Source organism: Acipenser ruthenus, chromosome 23 (assembly GCF_902713425.1).
Source record: "Acipenser ruthenus chromosome 23, fAciRut3.2 maternal haplotype, whole genome shotgun sequence".
NCBI lineage: Eukaryota > Metazoa > Chordata > Actinopteri > Acipenseriformes > Acipenseridae > Acipenser > Acipenser ruthenus.
Window position 1 is genome coordinate 28,996,364 of NC_081211.1, and position 22,675 is coordinate 29,019,038.

The 22,675-nt window shown below is 37.8% G+C and overlaps 1 protein-coding gene across 1 annotated transcript; it reads right to left on the bottom strand.

Moving 5' to 3' along the window:
• Positions 1-2,501: 2,501 nt before the first annotated feature.
• On the bottom strand, positions 2,502-21,647 carry LOC117412775 (homeobox protein EMX1-like). The gene is made up of 3 exons (XM_034908413.2): positions 20,684-21,647; positions 6,631-6,815; positions 2,502-5,048 (listed from the first exon to the last, which is right to left on the bottom strand). Exons 1-3 carry the CDS (start codon positions 21,024-21,026, stop codon positions 4,881-4,883), a joined length of 696 nt encoding a protein of 231 aa, XP_034764304.1. The 5' UTR covers positions 21,027-21,647; the 3' UTR covers positions 2,502-4,880.
• Between the last annotated feature and the right edge of the window lie 1,028 nt (positions 21,648-22,675).

The window sequence follows — 22,675 nt, forward strand, 5'->3', positions numbered from 1 at the left end:
TTGCTACACTTCAATGTTAACACAAGTTTCAAAAGGGGTAGACTATTATTATTATTATTATTATTATTATTATTATTATTATTGCATTTGCTCATGTTAACACGTCGTTGGTGTTTATGCCTTCTTTAAAAGCAGGTTTATCAAAAATCAGACACCCAGCGTTAGAAGTCTTCTTCAATGCTATTGATCTTATTACGTTTATGTTAGTATTTCTAAAATCAGCACGATGTACTGTAATATTTATGAATGAATTGCTAAATTAATTAGGGCTACCAATTCAATAATCTTGTTTTATACAACCTAAACCTGGTCAATCACAACATATATGCCCGTGCTGTGGTAGTTCCGCTTCCCGCATTTATATCACCCCGGTGGAACCGTTTGATGATTTATAAATAGCTCCTAATCCGGTCCAACATTGTTCAGTCAGAATGCGGGATATGCGGCAATGTAGTTTCTATGGAACATTTGGCCCACTTGAAGATGAGGCCCTAATGCATTTTAAAATTAAAAATACCTACCTTTGTAAACCTGTTGAAATACCTCACAGCCTCCAAAGAATTAGTTTAAGCGAGAAGTATATATCAGCACATGCCGTGCTGAATACCTGAGTCTACCTGTTTGTTTTTAATGCTCTTGTGTAATCCACAAACTGCAAATAAGGTTTGTTTAGAGTGTTTTAACGACTGTGTCGTTTAATGCATTGCCCTGGAGCGAAGGAGCGGGGTGCGGCGTGTGTTTCCCCCCAAACAAGCCTTCTTAAATGTATAGACATCGACAGTGCACTAAACAGAGCGGGGCTGTCTGTCACCACTTCGATCTGATTTGGCGTATAACTCGTTAAAACAAAAACTGTGAAATTTCAGAAATGTAGAAACGTGCAAAGACAGTGTTTTCTTTGTTTTAATTCGCTTGTAATATAATCCCGTGCTGTTTTAATGTGACCCAGTTGAGACTGAATCAGTAAAGGCCTGTGTTGTACTATCGGCCAGTCTGCGGTAATGAAACAGTGATTTATAAAGCATCATTTATAACTTTGGTTTTATACCTGCTAGTATATAATACACCAATAAAATGCATTATTCTAATAAAACACATATAAATAAATTAATCGGGTGCAGCAGAGCATTTTTTATTTACCGATTTATATTCACACAACTTTGAATTACGTCTGTTTACGTAATTAGAGGGAACATTTAGGGACCAGAAATATAATAATAATAATAATAATAATAATAATAATAATAATAATAATAATAATAATAATACACGAGGATGTATCCTATGCTATTTAAACCAGGTAAGCAATATAATTGCCACACAGATAGCTTATACCAGCCAACAGTGCATTTGAGGAAAATAGGCAGCCATTATAAATTAATCGTTTAAATTAATAAAATGAAAACACATTTAATTTTGGTCCGACATGGGTGATGAGGCCGTAGTCTAAGGTAATTATATATATATATATATATATATAAACTATTAATTATTTTTCTTATTTTAGTCCATTCTGTTAATTTGTAAGCTATTTAAAATTAATTAATTTATGTAAAGGGATTTAAATGAAAAATAAAAATAGCCTACTTTTTATATGGGTTTTCTGATTAAATACTACTACTACGACTACTTAATAATAATAATAATAATAATAATAATAATAATAATAATAATAATAATAATAATAATACAATTGTATTACTAATATTTCTAGATATAAAACTTTTTTTTAATTCCCATGTTTGTATGTTTTTCGTATTTAGAATGTTTATTTTAGGTAAATTAACTTCAAGAAGACTTTTCTTGCAAACAAACTGTAACTTTTATTGTGGAAAAAAAAAATTACTTGGAATAATTTTATTACAGTCCACATGGTTCGTCTTTTACAAACGGATATCAATTCTATACAACCAAAACAGAAAACATATATTTCACAAGCAATGTTTCGAAATCATCATCATCATAATAATAATAATAATAATAATAATAATAATAATAATAATAATAATAATAATAATAATAATAATAATAATAATAATAATAATAGGAACACAAACACACACATCTTCTATATAAAACATCACATTTCAGAATGTATTCCTGCATGAAAGAGATCCAGTAAGCGTGCTGAAGAATTGGAAACGTGTGTCGTGCAGAGCTTCGTACTCCATTCTCTATCATTCTCGCAAAGCCCCGTTTACTTTCGAGTCTTTACTCAGGAACAGAAGAGGCGTTCTGAATACAATCGTTTGATCCAATAGAGTCAGATTTCTGAGCTTCCAAATTCTATGCTTCTAAAATTTGCCAGCTTTTATTATTAAGGTTTACAATACGAAACATCGGACTATGGTAAAGGGTTTTGTATTATTATTATTATTGAACAAGTTTCTAATTATATTTTATTTAAATTGTATATTAAAATATTCCTCTAATTCACAAACAGTAAGAATATCTCAGAAATATATATATATATATATATATATATATATATATATATATATATATATATATATATTGCAATGGTCCTTAAAAGTGAAAAACAAGGGATTCATTCAGAGAAAGAGAATGAACGAGACGCTGCTGTGCACAGATGAACCCTGTTTGAGTAGACCTAACAGGGATTTAGATACGCGATAACGAGAATTTCATGGTGAAATTATGTCAGTATCCTTCTAGACTTCAACGTTTAAAGAATAACGGAAAACTGAAATTAATTTACAAAAAAAACCAAAAAGAAAAAAAAGTAAATTACAAGTGTCCATATATTGCTGTAGTCAGTAAACTGCAATAGGCGTGTTTATTATAATGCAGACGTCATACTTGGACATACTAAGATATAGCTTCAATAATTTAAAACAAACACACACACAAGCAGTCTGTATTTGAAGACGTCAAGATTCCACAGAGAAACAAATTCAGATTGTGTTAATTAAGATTGCGTTATTATTATTAGTGCTTAAAGTCCCAGTGCAAATTCTGACCATCACAGAACGATTCTGTGCAATATCGTTTTTTTTCTTCAAAATGACTGTTTTTAAAATTCCTTTTATTGCAGCATACAGGAAATCCTGACAAAAATGTTAGTTTTTTTTCTCGTCGCTTTTAAGTTCGTGAATCATAGGAAACAATTCTTAAAAACAAATAAAACAAAACAAAAAAAACCTAATGCCCCCAAAATCAGTCATCATTTATTTACATTTTTTTGTTTGTTTTTCCAAAACTTTCGATGTCCCCACGGCATGAACTGTCTGAACTGCAATCACTGTGATATTCTCCCAGAGCGACAATGATCCTTAAAATCCAATCAAAGCCTAGCTGGACACACCTGAAGTTGCAAAAAAAGTTGTTTTTTTTCCACTTGATTACTTTTGCGGTTTTAGCCCCCTTTACTGCACGCTCATTGGTAATGCTGTGTACGTCAATGTTTTTCTTGTATTTCAGATGTTAAACTATATTTACTGCCGGGAAACCCCGAAATGACAGAACCCCACTGACGCCCTGTAATGGTTTGCACCTCAAGACTTTGTACAGGTAACTAATTAATAACGGAGATGTGAGCACAGATCAAACAGTCACAGATCAAAGCTTCCTTTTGCACTCTGTATAGAATAAAAACGAATCCGACTGAACAAAATAGAGTTGGCATAGCGACATTGGCAAAAATGAACCTTGTGTTTTATTCAAACATGGAGGCTCATCTCTGACTGATGCAATGTGTTTCATTGGGAATGGTTTTGCAGGAACCCTATAGGCAGTTTAGTTTACAGTCTCTCGCCTTACTCCCTCAATTTCGATTCAAACCCCAAATAAGGTCAATCAGGTCTCGGGAACATGAGAACCATTGACCAGGCATAAAGGTTCTGAGGAATTATTTCTGTTTTCCCTCAAAACCTGGGTTTTGCTCCGATCCTAGAATTCTCCATGTTTAAAGTATAAGGAGGAGAAAGAACTTCGGAACCCGTTTGTTTTTTTTTGTTGTGCCCACACCAGTGCAAAGCTGGCACTGGAATGGATTTCAATTGCAATTGCGTTGCAGTAACTGCAGATTACCATCATTGGCATTGCATTGCAACGGTAGAGCAACTCTAAGTGCAAATGATTCCATACACCTGAAGGGTTGTAAAACGAGGAGGAAACAACTGGAGACATTAGTCTGCCTACCAGCTTGCTTCCTGCAGGGTTTACTGCATTCAGATGTTCACCTTGTTGGAAACATACAAGCACTCTTGACACTGCTGCAAACAGAAATAAAATCCAGCTCAAATATTAATGGGGTCTGTTTAAACCAACAGGGATTGGAGAATGTGGCCTACAATTACTGCAGGCTTCAAGGTTTTTTTGTTTTTCATTTGCCAGGAATAGCTGACATGTGGTGTGACTGTTGTTTCTTGTGAGTTGCTTCTGCCTAGACTGTGAGACTCTGCTGGGATTTGAACCCGGGATCACCTGGCTCTTAGTGCTTTATATGCACCCAGATTTGCATAGACCATTTGTTTCATAATGATTTCCTTTTTCATACAACGTTTTCAGATGTTTCAGGCTTCACTGATCATGTCTGAATTGCAGTCCTTTTTATGAAATAGATTTCTGAGTACATTTGAATTGCTATTCTGCTATTAACCCTCTCCACCCTCCCTCTTCACTGTAGTTAAGATGCAAGTGGATAGCTTTTCTTCTTTAATCCTGCAAGACTTTTTAAACGGTTTGGTAGGTGGTGTATTTGCACAATTTGATATTCAGTCTTGTCTTGTGTGGTGCTCTCCAAAGCCCCACATGTCGCGTAGCACATTCATTTTGTAATAAAGGGTCTGAGCAGCTGCACAAGGCTGCTGGCTGTGATGTGTTTTTCTGGTTCAGTGTGCGCAGGGCTGGTGTGTTCTTCAGTCCTCTGATAGGATGTCGATATCCTCGGGGCTGCCCTGCTGCGTCGCCACCCTCCAGCGGCTCACATGCTGGCTGCCCTTGCACTTCTGCTGGGATTCGGGAGATTCTTCTTCCAGCTTCTGTCTCTTGTGTTTCGTCCTTCTGTTCTGGAACCAGACTTTTACCTAAAAAACACATTGCATAATAATAACGCTAACAATCATCATCATCATCTTCAGCATCATAATCTTAATGATAATAAAAGATGTTGGGATTCATCTCAGAACCGCGGTGAAGCATTCTAAAATCGCATATGAGAAATTACCAATCATCTTAGAGAGGGTTTGTCAAACATTCCAGTACATCACCTGTGTATAGATGTCATCAGGTGCACTGAAGACACAAAACAGTCTTTTTTTTTGTAATAGTACTTCATGAGTACAAGCATTGAGCTGCCAGAGCCTGCATGGGATGCCATCTCTTCTATCAGAAGAGACCCCAGCACACAACATGCCTGCCTATAAAACAGTAGCACTGCTCTTTAAAAAGGATTAACCACCATGGTATTCACTCATCCAAAGCCACTCCAAATTGTTGCTTGTGAGTACAATACTGTCGGTACTTCCCACCATTCCCTCACATACCAAACACTACGTGCTTACAAGTCCTGGGCTCTCCTTGGCTTTTTCATTTCACAAAAATCTTAAAAATGGCTAAATTACAGCTTTGTGTTTTCATGAATGTCTTTCAGTACACACACCATATACCTGAAACAGATACCGATAGTAATTAAATGAGAGCTTTTAGAGGATATGATGTTCTCATCCACGCTTGAAGGACCACATTACCTACACACAATAAAAGTTAATAAGTGTATCATTTTATACTCTAACAACATACTTCACAAATACTAGTTATACGTTTTTGGGAGTTTTGTAACTCAATATTCCCAGCCAAAATTATGAAGAAAAAAAAAATTGAATCCTGCAGAAGTTTTACCTGAGGCGTAAACCTGTGCTGCACTATATAATCATGGATATGCGTCTGTCTCTGAAGCAATACCATAGAAGGATCCTATTTCATGCACTACATTAAAAGGTGTACAAAGACTATATAAATCATGACATTAAAATGTTTCCTAGAATTCAATTCTTCCAGACTGTCATGGGCAAGATAGATCGAAACACAGACAACAACCAACACGTCAATGAATGGATTGATTTAATAAGTGCTGATAAATACTTCTGAAAGGGAACGATGGGTTCGAGTACCAGCACAGCCCTGTTAACCAGGTCAATGGTGAGTGGAATGGTCTGTTTACTACACTGCTGGTCCATATATACAGAGTGTAGGAGTAAATATCTTGAGCAACCCTTTACTATTTACACCACCTGCTCCCTGTTATTATTACCCTAACCCCAGCCCTAATCATAGCCTTAATCATTACAACCCATTACCTTTGAGACGCAAGACTACTTACAGTGGTGTAAAACAAGGGAAGCGTTGCTATATTTTCTTCCCAAACGTTTTAATTGCAACTTTTTTGAAAGCAAAGCAATATTCTGAGAAGTATTTCTTTTTTGAACTTTAATATTAAAAAGTCAGCTTGTGCAGCTGGAATCCTTGCGCAGCCCTGTCCGATCGTGGTGTTCTCTGCGTTTCCTTGCGATTGGCATTGCGGGGTTGAATCGATTGCGTCCCCTCCCAGCCCTTCATGTTTCAGGAGTTTGGAATGCGCCAATCCCTGCCCTCTCCTCTGACTCTTACCTGAGTTTCTGTGAGGCACAGCCCGTTGGCCAGCTGCTTCCTCTCGGCTCCCACCACATAGTGGTTCTTGTCGAAGGCGCGCTCCAGCCGCAGCAGCTGCGAGGGGGAGAAGGCGGTGCGAATGCGCTTGGGCTTGCGGGAGAACGGGCCATGCAGGAGCAGGCTGTCAGGGCTGCTGTCCTCACCTGAGGGAGGGGGAGACAACACCAGCATCAGAACACGAGGAAACATGAGGCTGGATCATCTGCATTCAGTGTCAGCAGCATGGCTTGGTAACCCCTTCCATACCCTCAACACCCTCTCTCTCTATCTCTCTCTCTCTCTCTCTCTAAAGAAGTGTCTCCTACTCTCTGTCCTGTCTGTCTCCTCTTAATTTCCTCTGGTCCTGGTTTCCGTGCTGCGCTTGGAAGTATTTGTCAGGGTTCATTTTGTTAGCTCCTGCTGTATAAAGACACCCCCAGTGGCAGCTCTGACTAGATCATTGATTTCAAAAGCAGAGGGTGATTAAACCCACAGGTACTGTTCATTGAGTTTAACGTATGAGCGTGCTTGCTAATTCTGGTCCACCCCACTGCGGCTGCCAAACACATTCCTAGTACTGTGTCTTAAATGTGCTACCGGTAAAAGGTTCTGTCAACAGTGAACGAAACAGAAACAAAAGTCATGACAACAAAATAGATATCAAAAATAGACAGTAAAAGCACTGACTCCAGCCAAGAGCTGGTAGGATCTGTTTTCAAGGATATCGTTTTTGTCAGCAGCACTGGAAGCAGTTGATCTGAACAGAACTGGCTGCCGTTTCCTCATTTAGGACCACCCACGTGAACCCTAACCGCAGTCTGGATGTACAGTATTTAACTACATCACTGTAACTGGAGCTATGTAGGGGATACCCACAGTGTGGGATGAGAACTCCACACTCATCTCTCACAGTCTTCATCTGTTTCCAGCAGCAGAAAGCAAAGGAAGAACACTCCTCTCCTGCTTGCATGTTGCACACAGCTGACCACTTACAAGTAAAACTAACAGAGGTTTAGGAATTCATGCAAAAGAACCATTTTTACTAATAACCGATGATGGCACTGACGGCCAAAACATCAATCAATCAATCAAGCTGGAGCTGGGTGTCATCAGCATAGGAGTGAAACATGAGGCTGTGTTGGCGGATGAGGTGACCCAAGGGAAGCATGTAGATATTGAAGAGAAGGGGCCCAAGAAACATGTGTCTGCTGTGTTCTAGTTTGGATGATTTGCAGCGATGAACTTCCAGCACTGCATCCCTGTCTGTTTAATCGTCAAGTATGGAGGCCCTGCAGTGGAATCTGCAGCTCCCAGTCAAAGTGAATAGAACTCAATGGAATCAGAACACACTTTTAGACACTTTTCTAAATGGATCTCTCTCTCTCTCTCTCTCTCTGCTGACCTTCGGTGCCTTCTGTAGACTGTACTTCAGACTGCTGTTATAATGATCCCATCGTCTACAATAATGAATATAACAACTCCCAAGTCAGTCATTCTGGGGGAGTGTTTTATTATCTATTAGCAGCCTGCTGTTTCTGTACACATGGTTCATGGAACACAGGAACTCTTTATAACCAGAGAGGGCTTTGCAGGAATGAAGGGTGCAAAGGTGCAGTGACTCATCTCTACGCCATCAGGAGGGCGGTAACACTGACGGGAAAGCAAGCGCTGTAGTTAACATGGCATCTGCCAGCTCTCCAGGGAGGGCAGGTTTTTAACAGCCTTGCGATGCTAAAGTGACAGCAAAGAAAACACTCTTTCAACCAGGTGAATCTATCATCATTTAACAACTGCAAGAGATCATCAATCTGCCCTGCTAGAGATCATCAGTCTGCCCTCACATAACAACTGCTGCAGAGATCATGTGAGAGTGGCATGTGTAGGCAGGTAGTCTGTGGTCCCGTGAAGGGATACCGTTGACGGTTCCTCTTGCACATGGCTCGGTGTATTATAATTTAATACAAACCACAGGGTGATGGCCTGAACTTGGCAAATGAGAAGGTCACACACTGATTTCCATTCAAAAGTCATTTCTATTTCGGTCTGGCGAGGCCTCGTAAGGAAATGAACTAAGCTGGAAAAAATGCAAAGCTGATTGTCGTTTTCAGGCGCTCTTAAAGCAATTAATCAAATCTGAGTATTGTCTGTTTGTGTTTCGCAACGATGTCATAAAGGGTAATATTAAAATGACGGCCTTCTATGCTTTCAATGTTTTTTGAGCTTCGTCCATCCAAGCACAACATCTGCCACGCCAGGAGCAGGATCCACATACCGTTTATTAAAATCAATGCGTAAAAACAGAAAGATTTTACATAAGCAAATGTGGCTGTACAGCCTGAGCCCGCCGTGCGTGTGGAGTGTGCCAACATGAAAGGAGCGTAGAAAAACAAAAGCCATTTTTAAACGCCGCTAAACAAAACAAGGACCGGGTGAAAGGGAGGGGGGTTGCATGACTAGAAAACAGGCACAGCTGCAGAATAAACACCTTGCTGTACCAGAGAAGCCACTGAGCGCGTGCATCTCGTTTTGTTTAATGGATTCAGGTCAAAAAGTGATCAGGCCTAATGGCTTAGTTATTATGTCGGGCCAAGACTATTAAATGCAGGTGGCACGAGCGACACAGGTACTAGTATTGGTGATACACAAAGTGCCTGCCATACTGAAGCTGCTCCAGAGTGTGCCTGCTGGACACGGGGCTTTCAAATCCTCTGCACCCACTTTTTCTTTTTTTCATGATCTTCGCTTGGATGCCGATGAAGTTGCACGCTGCTGAGTGCTTTGTGATGTTTCAGGGGTTGTTCAGAAGGTTTGGGGTGCAGACAGAGCTGCTGTTGGCCCGTCAGGGTTGTGAGATCGAGGCGTGTTCCTTGGTGTTGAGCACTTAGCAGCTCATTTTTTTCACACCATGCCCGGCTCTTTAACCTTTTTCTTCGATCAGAAATGATGACTTTCAGAAGTTGGACTGCTCTACGGCTTCATAATGGCAGGCGAATGAAACAGACACGTTTATAGATTTTAACAACAGCCTCCCCCTCCCCCCAAAACCCTGACTCTGCCTTTTAACAGATAATCATATGCTGACACACATTGGTGTGACTTCCTGTGTTATGCTTTTTATTAAAAAACAGGCTTATGCTTTACAGGATTTTGCATGGTTTACCATGCTCTAAGGCTACCTTTCTCTAATTAAGCTTTATTCTAATGCTTTTACCGAGGTATACTGGAGTACAGGTATCAGGGATTTGTGTCATCACTCTGTGTTGTGACAAGGACATCGATAAGATAAGAAAGGCACTGTTTCCAAAGACCAGGAAGGTCATTAAGAATCCAAACCAACCTACGCTTCTGTCTTTTGTGCAGCAGTGTACAGTGTTTTACTGTCTCAAAAACCACATAAGCCAGCCCATGTTACTGTAGTTCACTCCTGAGTAAAGACATGGTATCTGTCACACATACTTTCCACAATGTTTTATGGCTGGTCTGCTCTATTTAGACACCTTACAGCGTTACCTGCCTTTGCCAGAAATAGCAGATGTTTTGTTTTGGCATAAAAAGGAATGCAGTTTTGCTTCTCTGGAGTGATGTACAGTAGGGGTAGGGGTAGGGTTAGGGTTTTGATCCCACAGAAGACAAATGACAGTGGTTCAGTTGAAGGGATAGAATGTAAACGATCCTGTGGGTCAGATCCAACTGCTTGAAACTGAAGCAATCAGCAAAGCCTTGCAATCGAAGCCGTTGATTACAATCCAGAAAGAAATACCGGCAAAAACTCTGCACGTTTCAGCTGGATGCTTGTTTTCATTTTTAAAAAGGGGCAGCGTAAGAAATAGGCCTCAAAACCCAATGTACATTTTGTCACAAAATCGTTTTGTAAATGGAGTCAAAGTTTCAACCCACCAGCACTTTTACTCGTCCTATTTGAACATTTCTTTATAACGTTTGTTTGTTGGTTTGTTTTTTTTGCTGCTTTTGAAAAATCCTTTTGAATATGCATTGGGAGGATTGTTGACTATTTAAAGTTTTGGTTGCATTGTGGTTACAAGAGAAACCACAGACAGTACAGTGTGTGAGTGCAGGGTACAGCAATGTCCTGCAGTCTTGTCTTGTGCGTTTAGTCCATGTCAAACTGGTGAGGCCGGAGACGAGCACATCCAAATTTCCTCTTTTCTGAGGCTATACCACAGCTGCAATGCAATTATGAACTGGAACTGCAGTACAGGCATTACGCAGCCGAACTGCAGCTACATGCAGCATACACGGCACTTTGTGCATCCATTCATGTGCTTTCTCTGCATCAAGCTGCCGTTTGTTTTTCACCTGCCCTCTGCCTCACCTGGGGCACCGCCCCACCTCCAGATCTCCACTGGGGATCGGAGAAGCACAATGTCCCTCCAGACCCTGCCCAGCAGTGGCTGTACACCCTTCCGAACAGTAGGGAGGATCCCCAGGGGGGGGGCAGCGAGCAGACAGATGCCAGGATATCCTTGGGGTAGACGCCCTGCCTGCATGGCTGTGAAACTGGTGAAGCACAGATGGCATCCTGAATGGGGCTGCTGCTGTGTGCCATGACTGAAGCTTGAGACGATTGGTGTAACCAGCCTGCATCTAGGTGGAGAGGAGGTGGAAAGGGGGTACAGTGCCTTGGGGGGATTAGGGAATCTTTCAGTAGAAGAGTGCATTGTGATATCGCGTTTCAAAGCAACCTGGTTGTGAGTTTACACTTCAATAGTGCAGAAGTGTGCAGAGCGTGCATGTCCGCACACAATGCCCCCAGGACTGAGGAAGTGTGAGCAGACAGGTGGCATTTCTGTTCAAGGCCGTTAAAATAAAACTTACATGCCTGACAATAACAAAGAGTGGTAGTACAGACAGCCTGTCCCGGTATTGTGAACATTGTAATTTCTATTAATAACAATGTAATTACTGTGTATGACAAATTAATTAATATATATGTGAACAAGGTTCAGATAAGCAGACTAGCCCCCTAATCTTATCCATGAAGTGGATTTCAAAGTGGCAGCCCTCGAATGAAAGTCCAGGAGGCTTTATAACAGTTGCATGGAAAGTAGTTGCTGCAGATTGGTTGCCAGGTTGTGAATTTGAACATTTGAAAGATGAGTACAATAGCTGTATTTGCACTCGAGCCTCTACGACACTGATGCTGTCTGTTTTCACGGTGGTTTAAGAGATCCACGGGTTCCAGGGTAATTCAGTAAGTGCTTTCGTTATTAAAGAAACCGCCAAGCAGCAAGCAGGCTGATCACAGCTCATGACACTCACGCCAGGTACTCCTCTCCCTCTATCCCCCAGGCAGTATTTAGGCTTGTCTAAACACTATTTTTACAGTTATTGGACACCATTAGTAAGTAGATGTCTTCTGTCAGTAAACAATGGGGCTTTATCTTCCCCCCGGATCTGAGTAACAACTTCCAGCAATTAGCTCAGCGAAGCCCCCCAGGACTCTGGCTTAGCCCACTCTAGAGCACCTGACAGCTCCGAGGCTGACCCACTAGCAGGGAGCCAACCAGCTGACAAGCGTTCCTTCCTCCTGTTAGTCACTGGGATCACCCATCCTGAGCACTGCTGCGGAGTCTGGAACACAACCAGACTCCTGTTAGTCACTGGGATCACCCATCCTGAGCACTGCTGCGGAGTCTGGAACACAACCAGACTCCTGTTAGTCACTGGGATCACCCATCCTGAGCACTGCAGCGGAGTCTGGAACACAACCAGACTCCTGTTAGTCACTGGGATCACCCATCCTGAGCACTGCTGCGGAGTCTGGAACACAACCAGACTCCTGTTAGTCACTGGGATCACCCATCCTGAGCACTGCTGCGGAGTCTGGAACACAACCAGACTCCTGTTAGTCACTGGGATCACCCATCCTGAGCACTGCCGCGGAGTCTGGAACACAACCAGACTCCTGTTAGTCACTGGGATCACCCATCCTGAGCACTGCCGCGGAGTCTGGAACACAATCAAGCATGAGGAGAACCCAACCAAACACTTCCGGGGAGTTTCAGTGTATGTTGTTCAAAATGCTGCAGGACGCACTTCTTTAATTGTTTAGGAATTGTTTACACTTGTTGGATCTCTCTAATGTACGAACAAATGATCAAACATGATGTTTTATATGGAAGGTGTGTGTTTTATATAGAGGATGTGTGTTTTATATAGAGGATGTGTGTTTTATATAGAGGATGTGTGTTTTATATAGAGGATGTGTGTTTTATATAGAGGATGTGTGTTTTATATAGAGGATGTGTGTTTTATATAGAGGATGTGTGTTTTATATAGAGGATGTGTGTTTTATATAGAGGATGTGATGTTTTATATAGAGGATGTGTGTTTTATATAGAGGATGTGTGTTTTATATAGAGGATGTGTGTTTTATATAGAGGATGTGTGTTTTATATAGAGGATGTGTGTTTTATATAGAGGATGTGTGTTTTATATAGGAGATGTGTGTTTTATATAGATGTGTGTTTTATATAGAGGATGTGTGTTTTATATAGAGGATGTGTGTTTTATATAGGAGATGTGTGTTTTATATAGAGGATGTGTGTTTTATATAGAGGATGTGTGTTTTATATAGAGGATGTGTGTTTTATATAGAGGATGTGTGTTTTATATAGAGGATGTGATGTTTTATATAGAGGATGTGTGTTTTATATAGAGGATGTGTGTTTTATATAGGAGATGTGTGTTTTATATAGATGTGTGTTTTATATAGAGGATGTGTGTTTTATATAGAGGATGTGTGTTTTATATAGAGGATGTGTGTTTTATATAGAGGATGTGTGTTTTATATAGAGGATGTGTGTTTTATATAGAGGATGTGTATTTTATATAGATGTGATGTTTTATATAGAGGATGTGTGTTTTATATAGAGGATGTGTGTTTTATATAGAGGATGTGTGTTTTATATAGAGGATGTGTATTTTATATAGAAGATGTGTGTTTTATATAGAGGATGTGTGTTTTATATAGAAGATGTGTGTTTTATATAGAGGATGTGTGTTTTATATAGAGGATGTGTGTTTTATATAGAGGATGTGTGTTTTATATAGAGGATGTGTGTTTTATATAGAGGATGTGTGTTTTATATAGAGGATGTGTGTTTTATATAGAGGATGTGTGTTTTATATAGAGGATGTGTGTTTTATATAGAAGATGTGTGTTTTATATAGAGGATGTGTGTTTTATATAGGAGATGTGTGTTTTATATAGATGTGTGTTTTATATAGAGGATGTGTGTTTTATATAGAGGATGTGTGTTTTATATAGAGGATGTGTGTTTTATATAGAGGATGTGATGTTTTATATAGAGGATGTGTGTTTTATATAGAGGATGTGTGTTTTATATAGAGGATGTGTGTTTTATATAGAGGATGTGTGTTTTATATAGAGGATGTGTGTTTTATATAGAGGATGTGTGTTTTATATAGAGGATGTGTGTTTTATATAGAGGATGTGTGTTTTATATAGAGGATGTGATGTTTTATATAGAGGATGTGTGTTTTATATAGAGGATGTGATGTTTTATATAGAGGATGTGTGTTTTATATAGAGGATGTGTGTTTTATATAGAGGATGTGTGTTTTATATAGAGGATGTGTGTTTTATATAGAGGATGTGTGTTTTATATAGGAGATGTGTGTTTTATATAGATGTGTGTTTTATATAGAGGATGTGTGTTTTATATAGAGGATGTGTGTTTTATATAGGAGATGTGTGTTTTATATAGAGGATGTGTGTTTTATATAGAGGATGTGTGTTTTATATAGAGGATGTGTGTTTTATATAGAGGATGTGTGTTTTATATAGAGGATGTGATGTTTTATATAGAGGATGTGTGTTTTATATAGAGGATGTGTGTTTTATATAGGAGATGTGTGTTTTATATAGATGTGTGTTTTATATAGAGGATGTGTGTTTTATATAGAGGATGTGTGTTTTATATAGAGGATGTGTGTTTTATATAGAGGATGTGTGTTTTATATAGAGGATGTGTGTTTTATATAGAGGATGTGTATTTTATATAGATGTGATGTTTTATATAGAGGATGTGTGTTTTATATAGAGGATGTGTGTTTTATATAGAGGATGTGTGTTTTATATAGAGGATGTGTATTTTATATAGATGTGATGTTTTATATAGAGGATGTGTGTTTTATATAGAGGATGTGTGTTTTATATAGAGGATGTGTGTTTTATATAGAAGATGTGTGTTTTGTATAGATGTGATGTTTTATATAGAAGATGTGTGCTTTATATAGAGGATGTGTGTTTTATATAGAGGATGTGTGTTTTATATAGATGTGATGTTTTATATAGAAGATGTGTGCTTTATATAGAGGATGTGTGTTTTATATAGAGGATGTGTGTTTTATATAGAGGATGTGTGCTTTATATAGAGGATGTGTGTTTTATATAGAAGATGTGTGTTTTATATAGAGGATGTGTGTTTTATATAGAGGATGTGTGTTTTATATAGAGGATGTGTGTTTTATATAGAGGATGTGTGTTTTATATAGAGGATGTGTGTTTTATATAGAGGATGTGTGTTTTATATAGAGGATGTGTGTTTTATATAGATGTGATGTTTTATATAGAAGATGTGTGCTTTATATAGAGGATGTGTGTTTTATATAGAGGATGTGTGTTTTATATAGAGGATGTGTGTTTTATATAGAAGATGTGTGTTTTATATAGAGGATGTGTGTTTTATATAGAGGATGTGTGTTTTATATAGAGGATGTGTGTTTTATATAGAGGATGTGTGTTTTATATAGAGGATGTGTGTTTTATATAGAGGATGTGTGTTTTATATAGAGGATGTGTGTTTTATATAGAAGATGTGTGTTTTATATAGAGGATGTGTGTTTTATATAGAGGATGTGTGTTTTATATAGAGGATGTGTGTTTTATATAGAGGATGTGTGTTTTATATAGAGGATGTGTGTTTTATATAGAGGATGTGTGTTTTATATAGAAGATGTGTGTTTTATATAGAGGATGTGTGTTTTATATAGAAGATGTGTGTTTTATATAGAGGATGTGTGTTTTATATAGAGGATGTGTGTTTTATATAGAGGATGTGTGTTTTATATAGAGGATGTGTGTTTTATATAGAAGATGTGTGTTTTATATAGAAGATGTGTGTTTTATATAGAGGATGTGTGTTTTATATAGAGGATGTGTGTTTTATATAGAGGATGTGTGTTTTATATAGAAGGTGTGTGTTTTATATAGAAGATGTGTGTTTTGTATAGGAGATGTGTGTTTTATATAGAGGATGTGTGTTTTATATAGAGGATGTGTGTTTTATATAGAGGATGTGTGTTTTATATAGAGGATGTGTGTTTTATATAGAGGATGTGTGTTTTATATAGGAGATGTGTGTTTTATATAGAGGATGTGTGTTTTATATAGAGGATGTGTGTTTTATATAGAGGATGTGTGTTTTATATAGGAGATGTGTGTTTTATATAGAGGATGTGTGTTTTATATAGAGGATGTGTGTTTTATATAGAGGATGTGTGTTTTATATAGAGGATGTGTGTTTTATATAGAGGATGTGTGTTTTATATAGAGGATGTGTGTTTTATATAGAGGATGTGTGTTTTATATAGAGGATGTGTGTTTTATATAGAGGATGTGTGTTTTATATAGAGGATGTGTGTTTTGTATAGGAGATGTGTGTTTTATATAGAGGATGTGTGTTTTATATAGAGGATGTGTGTTTTATATAGAGGATGTGTGTTTTATATAGAGGATGTGTGTTTTATATAGAAGATGTGTGTTTTATATAGAGGATGTGTGTTTTATATAGGAGATGTGTGTTTTATATAGAGGATGTGTGTTTTGTATAGAGGATGTGTGTTTTATATATATGAAGTTGGTTAAGCAGCAGGACTGGGTGTACAGTATGACTGGGAGACTGAATCAGAGTGTGGATTGTCGTTGCACAAGATGCAAATACTTTCTTATCTATTGTCTATACTTCGAGGCATTGCTTGTTTTAGTAGGGTGGTTAAAGTTCCAGCTCACAATCTACACTGTAAATTAACACAGGAGCTGACTGAACACGAAACACGTCATTAATAAGCTGATCAAGAACTTGTCAAGTACTCTGAAAAGTTCCGGGTGATCAGCAGTACCCAGCCACATCTGCACTGCATCCATTGAAATGATGCACAATTCATTTAAACACTGCAGGCCTACTTTTACTGCAAACCATTTTTCAAGGGGCTAGCAAAAAAACAAGAAGAACAATGAATTAACAAAATCTTAATTAAAGGTGCATTTGAAATGTGTACTTTAGTTAATGAATAGTGTAATTTCCTAGTTTTAGGTGGAACCAAAGTCGCTTGAGATTCACAAATTACATAATTATATATTATGCCTTTGTCACAATTTTTTTTTAAATGTTTTTTAATTGCACAGAGGATAGTGTTGGATTTGTTGCCTGAGGGGGGAAGTCATGCTGCTGCACTGGTTTCCAGACAAATATTAAATCAAACATGTGACAAAGTCTACCACCTTGTCCTGGCAGCAAACATTTCACATCCCTGTCGATCAGCTACATCTGTGCTGTACTGAGGGAAGCTCAAACTAGGTCAGACCTAATCCCTTCCACACACACACACACACACACATGCACGCACGCACACACGCAGGCACACACAAACACACACACATGCATGCACACACATGCACATGAAACCGAGTCTCCTAAAACCAAGTTCCAAGCCACAAAGTGGCTCCATGTTCGCACAGCCTCACACAAACATCATCATCATCATAGCACCTAAACTGTGCCATTGATCATATATATATATATATATATATATATATATATATATATATATATATATATATATATATATATATATATATATATATATATATATTCTCGTTCACGTTCTAAGGCTCTATACAGTTTACTTTAAATACTGTAGCTATAGAGAAATCACAGATAAATATGCCTACAAACAGATTAATCTGATTTAATAATTAAATAAAGGAGCGCTTAAGGTCTGGGACTGCGTATCTCATTTCTGAGAAGTATCGAGTATCGCAGAAATACCCAGGTGCTTTTCAGCTACCTTTTTGCAACAGCATTAAAGGAAAATAAATAAATACCTACAGTTTGCTCTGGAATAAAACTACCTAGACATTTTTGAAGAGTGTATTTGTAAAACTGTTGCATTTTCCTCTTCGTTTACCACAGTTTTTATTACTTTCAGAACATTTTGGAACAGGTTAAAAGTTTTGCACTTGGCAGCAGTTTGGGAGCCCCTGTGCAGTGTTATAAAAACATCTTGGTCCAGATTTAAGATTGGAAGCTGTTCTCAAAAACTCTTTTGGCCTAGGCTACTACAGCCACTGCTTTTTGCTTCTTTATTTTCATAAACAATCTGTTGATAACACTATTCAGTAACTAAAGTGCGCATTTTAAAATGCCACTTTAATTAAGGTTTTAGAAAAACAAATACGCTTTGTAGCACAAGTGAGCCTGCAGTTGTTTAAAATACAACAAGATTAATAACACAAATTGCACATTCTAGGGCCCATAGTCCTAATAATTCAGTGCATGCAATCATAAAGGCGTTAGACTTGCGTGCTCATGACTTCCGAATACAATTGTAGTCTATTCTTATCGCGGCTAGTTGAGAGTATTTCACTTGAAATTCCTTCATTTCAAAAGGCTATTGTTACAGGCCATTCGTGTGACAGATTTTACAATTCCAACTGGCTCCCTAAAGAAATGGCAAACTAAATGGCCATTCATATTTCAAATGAACAAATGTATTGAAACCCGAGAACGCTCGTCTGATTTAGGCTTACAGTTCCACTCGACTGTAAATTTGTTGTGCAATCTCTCATTACACACCAAAAAAAAAACACCTTGCATACACCATTTACAAGTTTTGTACAGTTTTTTTTTACCCTGACATGCTTTATTTTTTTTTCAGTCAACTTTTTTCGTTATATTTTGAATTAGCTTTTAGTTTAAATTTGGTGTCAACACTTCAGACAAAACGGTAAACAAATAATGTTCGTTTTAAGTGTAAAAAGGCTGGTATATGTTGCTGAACAGGCTATGCGATAAAGAAAACTGTTTTTTATTTATTGTTTTACATGTGCTTTACAATAAAAACACTGCACAGTTATTTAACAAAAATATATCGAACTATAGTGATCTCCTGGAAATCAAAAACCTTTGAATAAAATATTCACATGTTATGTATATTGCTTATGTAGGTCTACATTTACATCTGAAATATATTCCTTGCTGAGGGAGCCATATAAGGAACAGTTAATAGAAAAATAAATATTAAAAAATCGCTTGAATGATCTGCTGCGGCATGGTTCGACACAAAGTCTTGTTATGTATGGAAAAACATTTGATGCAAGACAGGAACCAATTATTTTATCGTCGGAATTGTATTCGGATGGTTTATCTGGGGGTAAGGGGGTGGTTTGTACAAACTGCTTGTGCAATACTAAATAGCAGAGCCCCGAGGAATGGCAGTGTAGCTTTCAACCTTAAAAATATCAATATTGTCGACATTACTCTACCTGGCACTCTCCACAAGATCTCTGAAAGGACCAATTAAACCACACAGTGAAACACAGCTTCACCATATCTGTCTGTCTGTCTGTCTATCTAGTGTCAGGATGAAAGAAGTTCAGAAATGAGTGATATTGTGATTCTCTTTACGGAACTCAGCGCTCGGGTATCGGCTATTACTATATTATTTACTTCCGTTGTGTTGTTTTTTTCTCTTGTATTATCAGCTCTTAACTTGCTTTTAATATTTAGTATTGAAATACAGCGCTGGCGGTGACGTTACTGTATTAATGTTGATATAAAATGTTGCTTTTTAATGCAGAGAAAAGCTGTTATATACCAGTATTTTTGAAAAGGCATTCGACATTATTATGGGATATTTATATATTTATTTTAACTTTGAGAAAGCTCGTGTTTAAAATGATGCATGATGGTCACTGTACACGTGACAGTGGGTACTAAGGCTAAACCCGATGTTTAATAGATGACTGCATCAATAACTAAAGTAAGAATAATGTATGTCAATGACTGTTATTACAACACATTATTGCAAAACTGTGCACCATGAGCAAATATTTACTTATCGTAGGCCTACATAGTCCCTAATTAAATAACGCAAATACTTTAATGGTCTCGCACACAATAAGGGCTCTAGCTTAACACACCCAGTACTGTTTGTTTTGTGTGTTTAATTCATACTAAGCCATAAAAAAAAAAAAAAAAAAACATTTACAATGTTCAAACCGCAAACTGAGCAAGCCTTTCAAATATGTGATCTGTGTCTGCTCGTTTTACATATTCATTCTACAACAAAACGGACTGCAAATGTAGGACTACGACCTATAATAATAATAATAATAATAATAATAATAATAATAATAATAATAATAATGTCTTAATATATTGCGGATGAGTTTAGTGCCGCAAATATGTTTTTAAACTACAGTAATATGGATTGTCTTTAATATTTAATAAGTCGCAGCCCATTGAAGTTTTTTTTTTTTTTTTTAATGATATTACTATTTTACTATTCATTTTAAGGTCAGATGCATAATTATTTAATGATCAAATAAACAACAGCAAAAGATCACACGTTATCACAATAGCCTAAATCATTGTGCCGTCCTCAATATGTAGGACTACAGAACAAATCCTTGTGAATCAAATACCGATAAAAACCGGGCCACTTGTGGCTAATCGCAAGGTCAGTGTTAAACGATGCTGGAACTGTTCAGGCGTGTGTATTTTGTGAAGCTATTCAAACTATACATTACAAAGCCTTTGTTTATATAACGTGTTAAATAAACAGGTTTCTTTCTTCCGGTTTAAATTGTGCATGGGTACCTGTAAAATGTAACCTCGCGGATTATACAGCATAACTGAAAGTACACAGAATTGTTTTTTACACAAATAAAATAAAAACCAATACAAAACTGAGCTATACTTGCCTTGGAATCGGTGTCCTAAGTATCTGTTTCGGAGGACCCATGGATAGTAATTCAAAGCCTCCCTTTGGTGTGGGTTAAAGAACGGCTGAGAAGACAACTGGAGCGGGTGCAGGGAGAGAGCGGGGTTCGCGGAGTGAGAACACGGCTCTGGGAACATCAGGTCCGGGCTGCTGTACAGGGTCCTGCCGGTGCTCTGGAAGCAGCTCCCAAAGGGAGGAGGGTGGACTGACTCGGTGAACCTTAAAGCCGTAGGTCTCACTGGCTCGTCCACTGCCGATGAATTCGTTTCTTTGCCAACCAGGGACTCAATGGTAAAACATTTCTTACTTGTGTGTTGCAACATGGTCTACAATAAATAACAATAATAATACAAATACAATTTTAAAAAAAACAGATGTAGGACAAGCTGCGAAAATAAATCGAAAGATTAATGAAACGCCTCTCTCTCTCTATTAGCCTTTATATATTTCAAAGAAGAAAACCGGACAGCTGTTCTTAAAATCCACACGTTATATTAATCCACGGATCAATCCATATTTTGCAGGCGCTTCCTTGAGATTTAAAACTCGTATGGGAACTTCCTGTAAGATGAGTTCTGGTTGAGAAGAACGAGCAGTTGTTGACACAGTTCGCAGTTTTTTTTTTGGTTTTGTTTTTTTAGTGGCACAAGCAAGTCTTACAGCTTTGTAGCGTTAATCAAGGACAGTGCTCATCTCTCTCTCTTTCACTCTGTGTGTTTTGTGAAGTGGCTCTTTAAAGATGTTTTAACTCTGCTGTGGAATCCTGTCTGGTCTTTTTTTGACAGCGCTGATGTACCTTCAAGCTCTCCAGAGAAACATTTTTTGCACGCTCAAAAAAAAAAAAAGCAGTTGGGGATCAGCTTCCCTTTGATATAAAGTCCTGTCACTCAATTAACCCAATACCTGCCCCCTGGCTCCTGGGGAGTGAGGTGTGGTGAGCATGCGCACATGAAGCCACGGGGGGCTACTAGAAATCATTGTTGTATAGTCTGCGTATTTATTTTCTTTTATTTATTGATGTATTTAAGAAAATTAGCAAATGCATATTACTACTACTACTACTACTACTACTACTAATAATAATAATAATAATTAGTAGTCGTCTTATTTAAACATCGGCTATGGGGCTTCACCAGCTTTCAAATATCAGCTAGAAACAGATTTTATTAAGCATCGTCAAATAGAGCGTGTTTAACTAGATTTAACCAAACCCCGGTTTAAAAAGGACTGTTAATTAAATACTCATTTGTAAAAAAAAAATGAACCAAAAGAAACGAGGCAGAGCGCTCCATTTAGAGCCGACCTGAGAGTCGATAAAGGCAGCAGTGCTTAGATATCCAAACCAGAACGAGAACTCACAATGCCGTGCGTAAAAATCCACGAAGGAACGAAGGAACAGGTTGATAGGTATGATGAGGCTTTACAGCTATAGAGATGTTTCGTAATGTATTTCTCCAATCGGTATTTTATCAGTGCGTGAAAAATAGGTCATGGATATTTTGATATTGAGTTCTGCTTCTGGTATCTATCTATATGTCAATCTATCTATCTATCTATCTATCTATCTATCTATCTATCTATCTATCTATCTATCTATCTATCTCAAACATGACATCGCATTTGTTTCTGTAAGTGCAGGAGTAAACTAGTGTAATTTTTCTTGTATTGATTGATGTATGAATAGAGAAAGGAAAGGTAATGTACACCCTATGCGTAATAGCTGCACTATACTGTAAAGCATGCATTCACAAGTACATGATGGAAATGTCGCGTATCAAGATTATGAACACTTCTCAGTATTTATTTACAGCGTCATTGTAATGCTGACAATGCTTGCGTGTAAGCATGTGTTTAAAGCAGCATATGATTTTACAATGTATAGCACCGGTTTAATTACTGTATCTGTTTAATGCCCGGGTTCTGTACTCGAGTTTAATGAAAAACTATTAAACATACAAAGAGAGCTGAATAT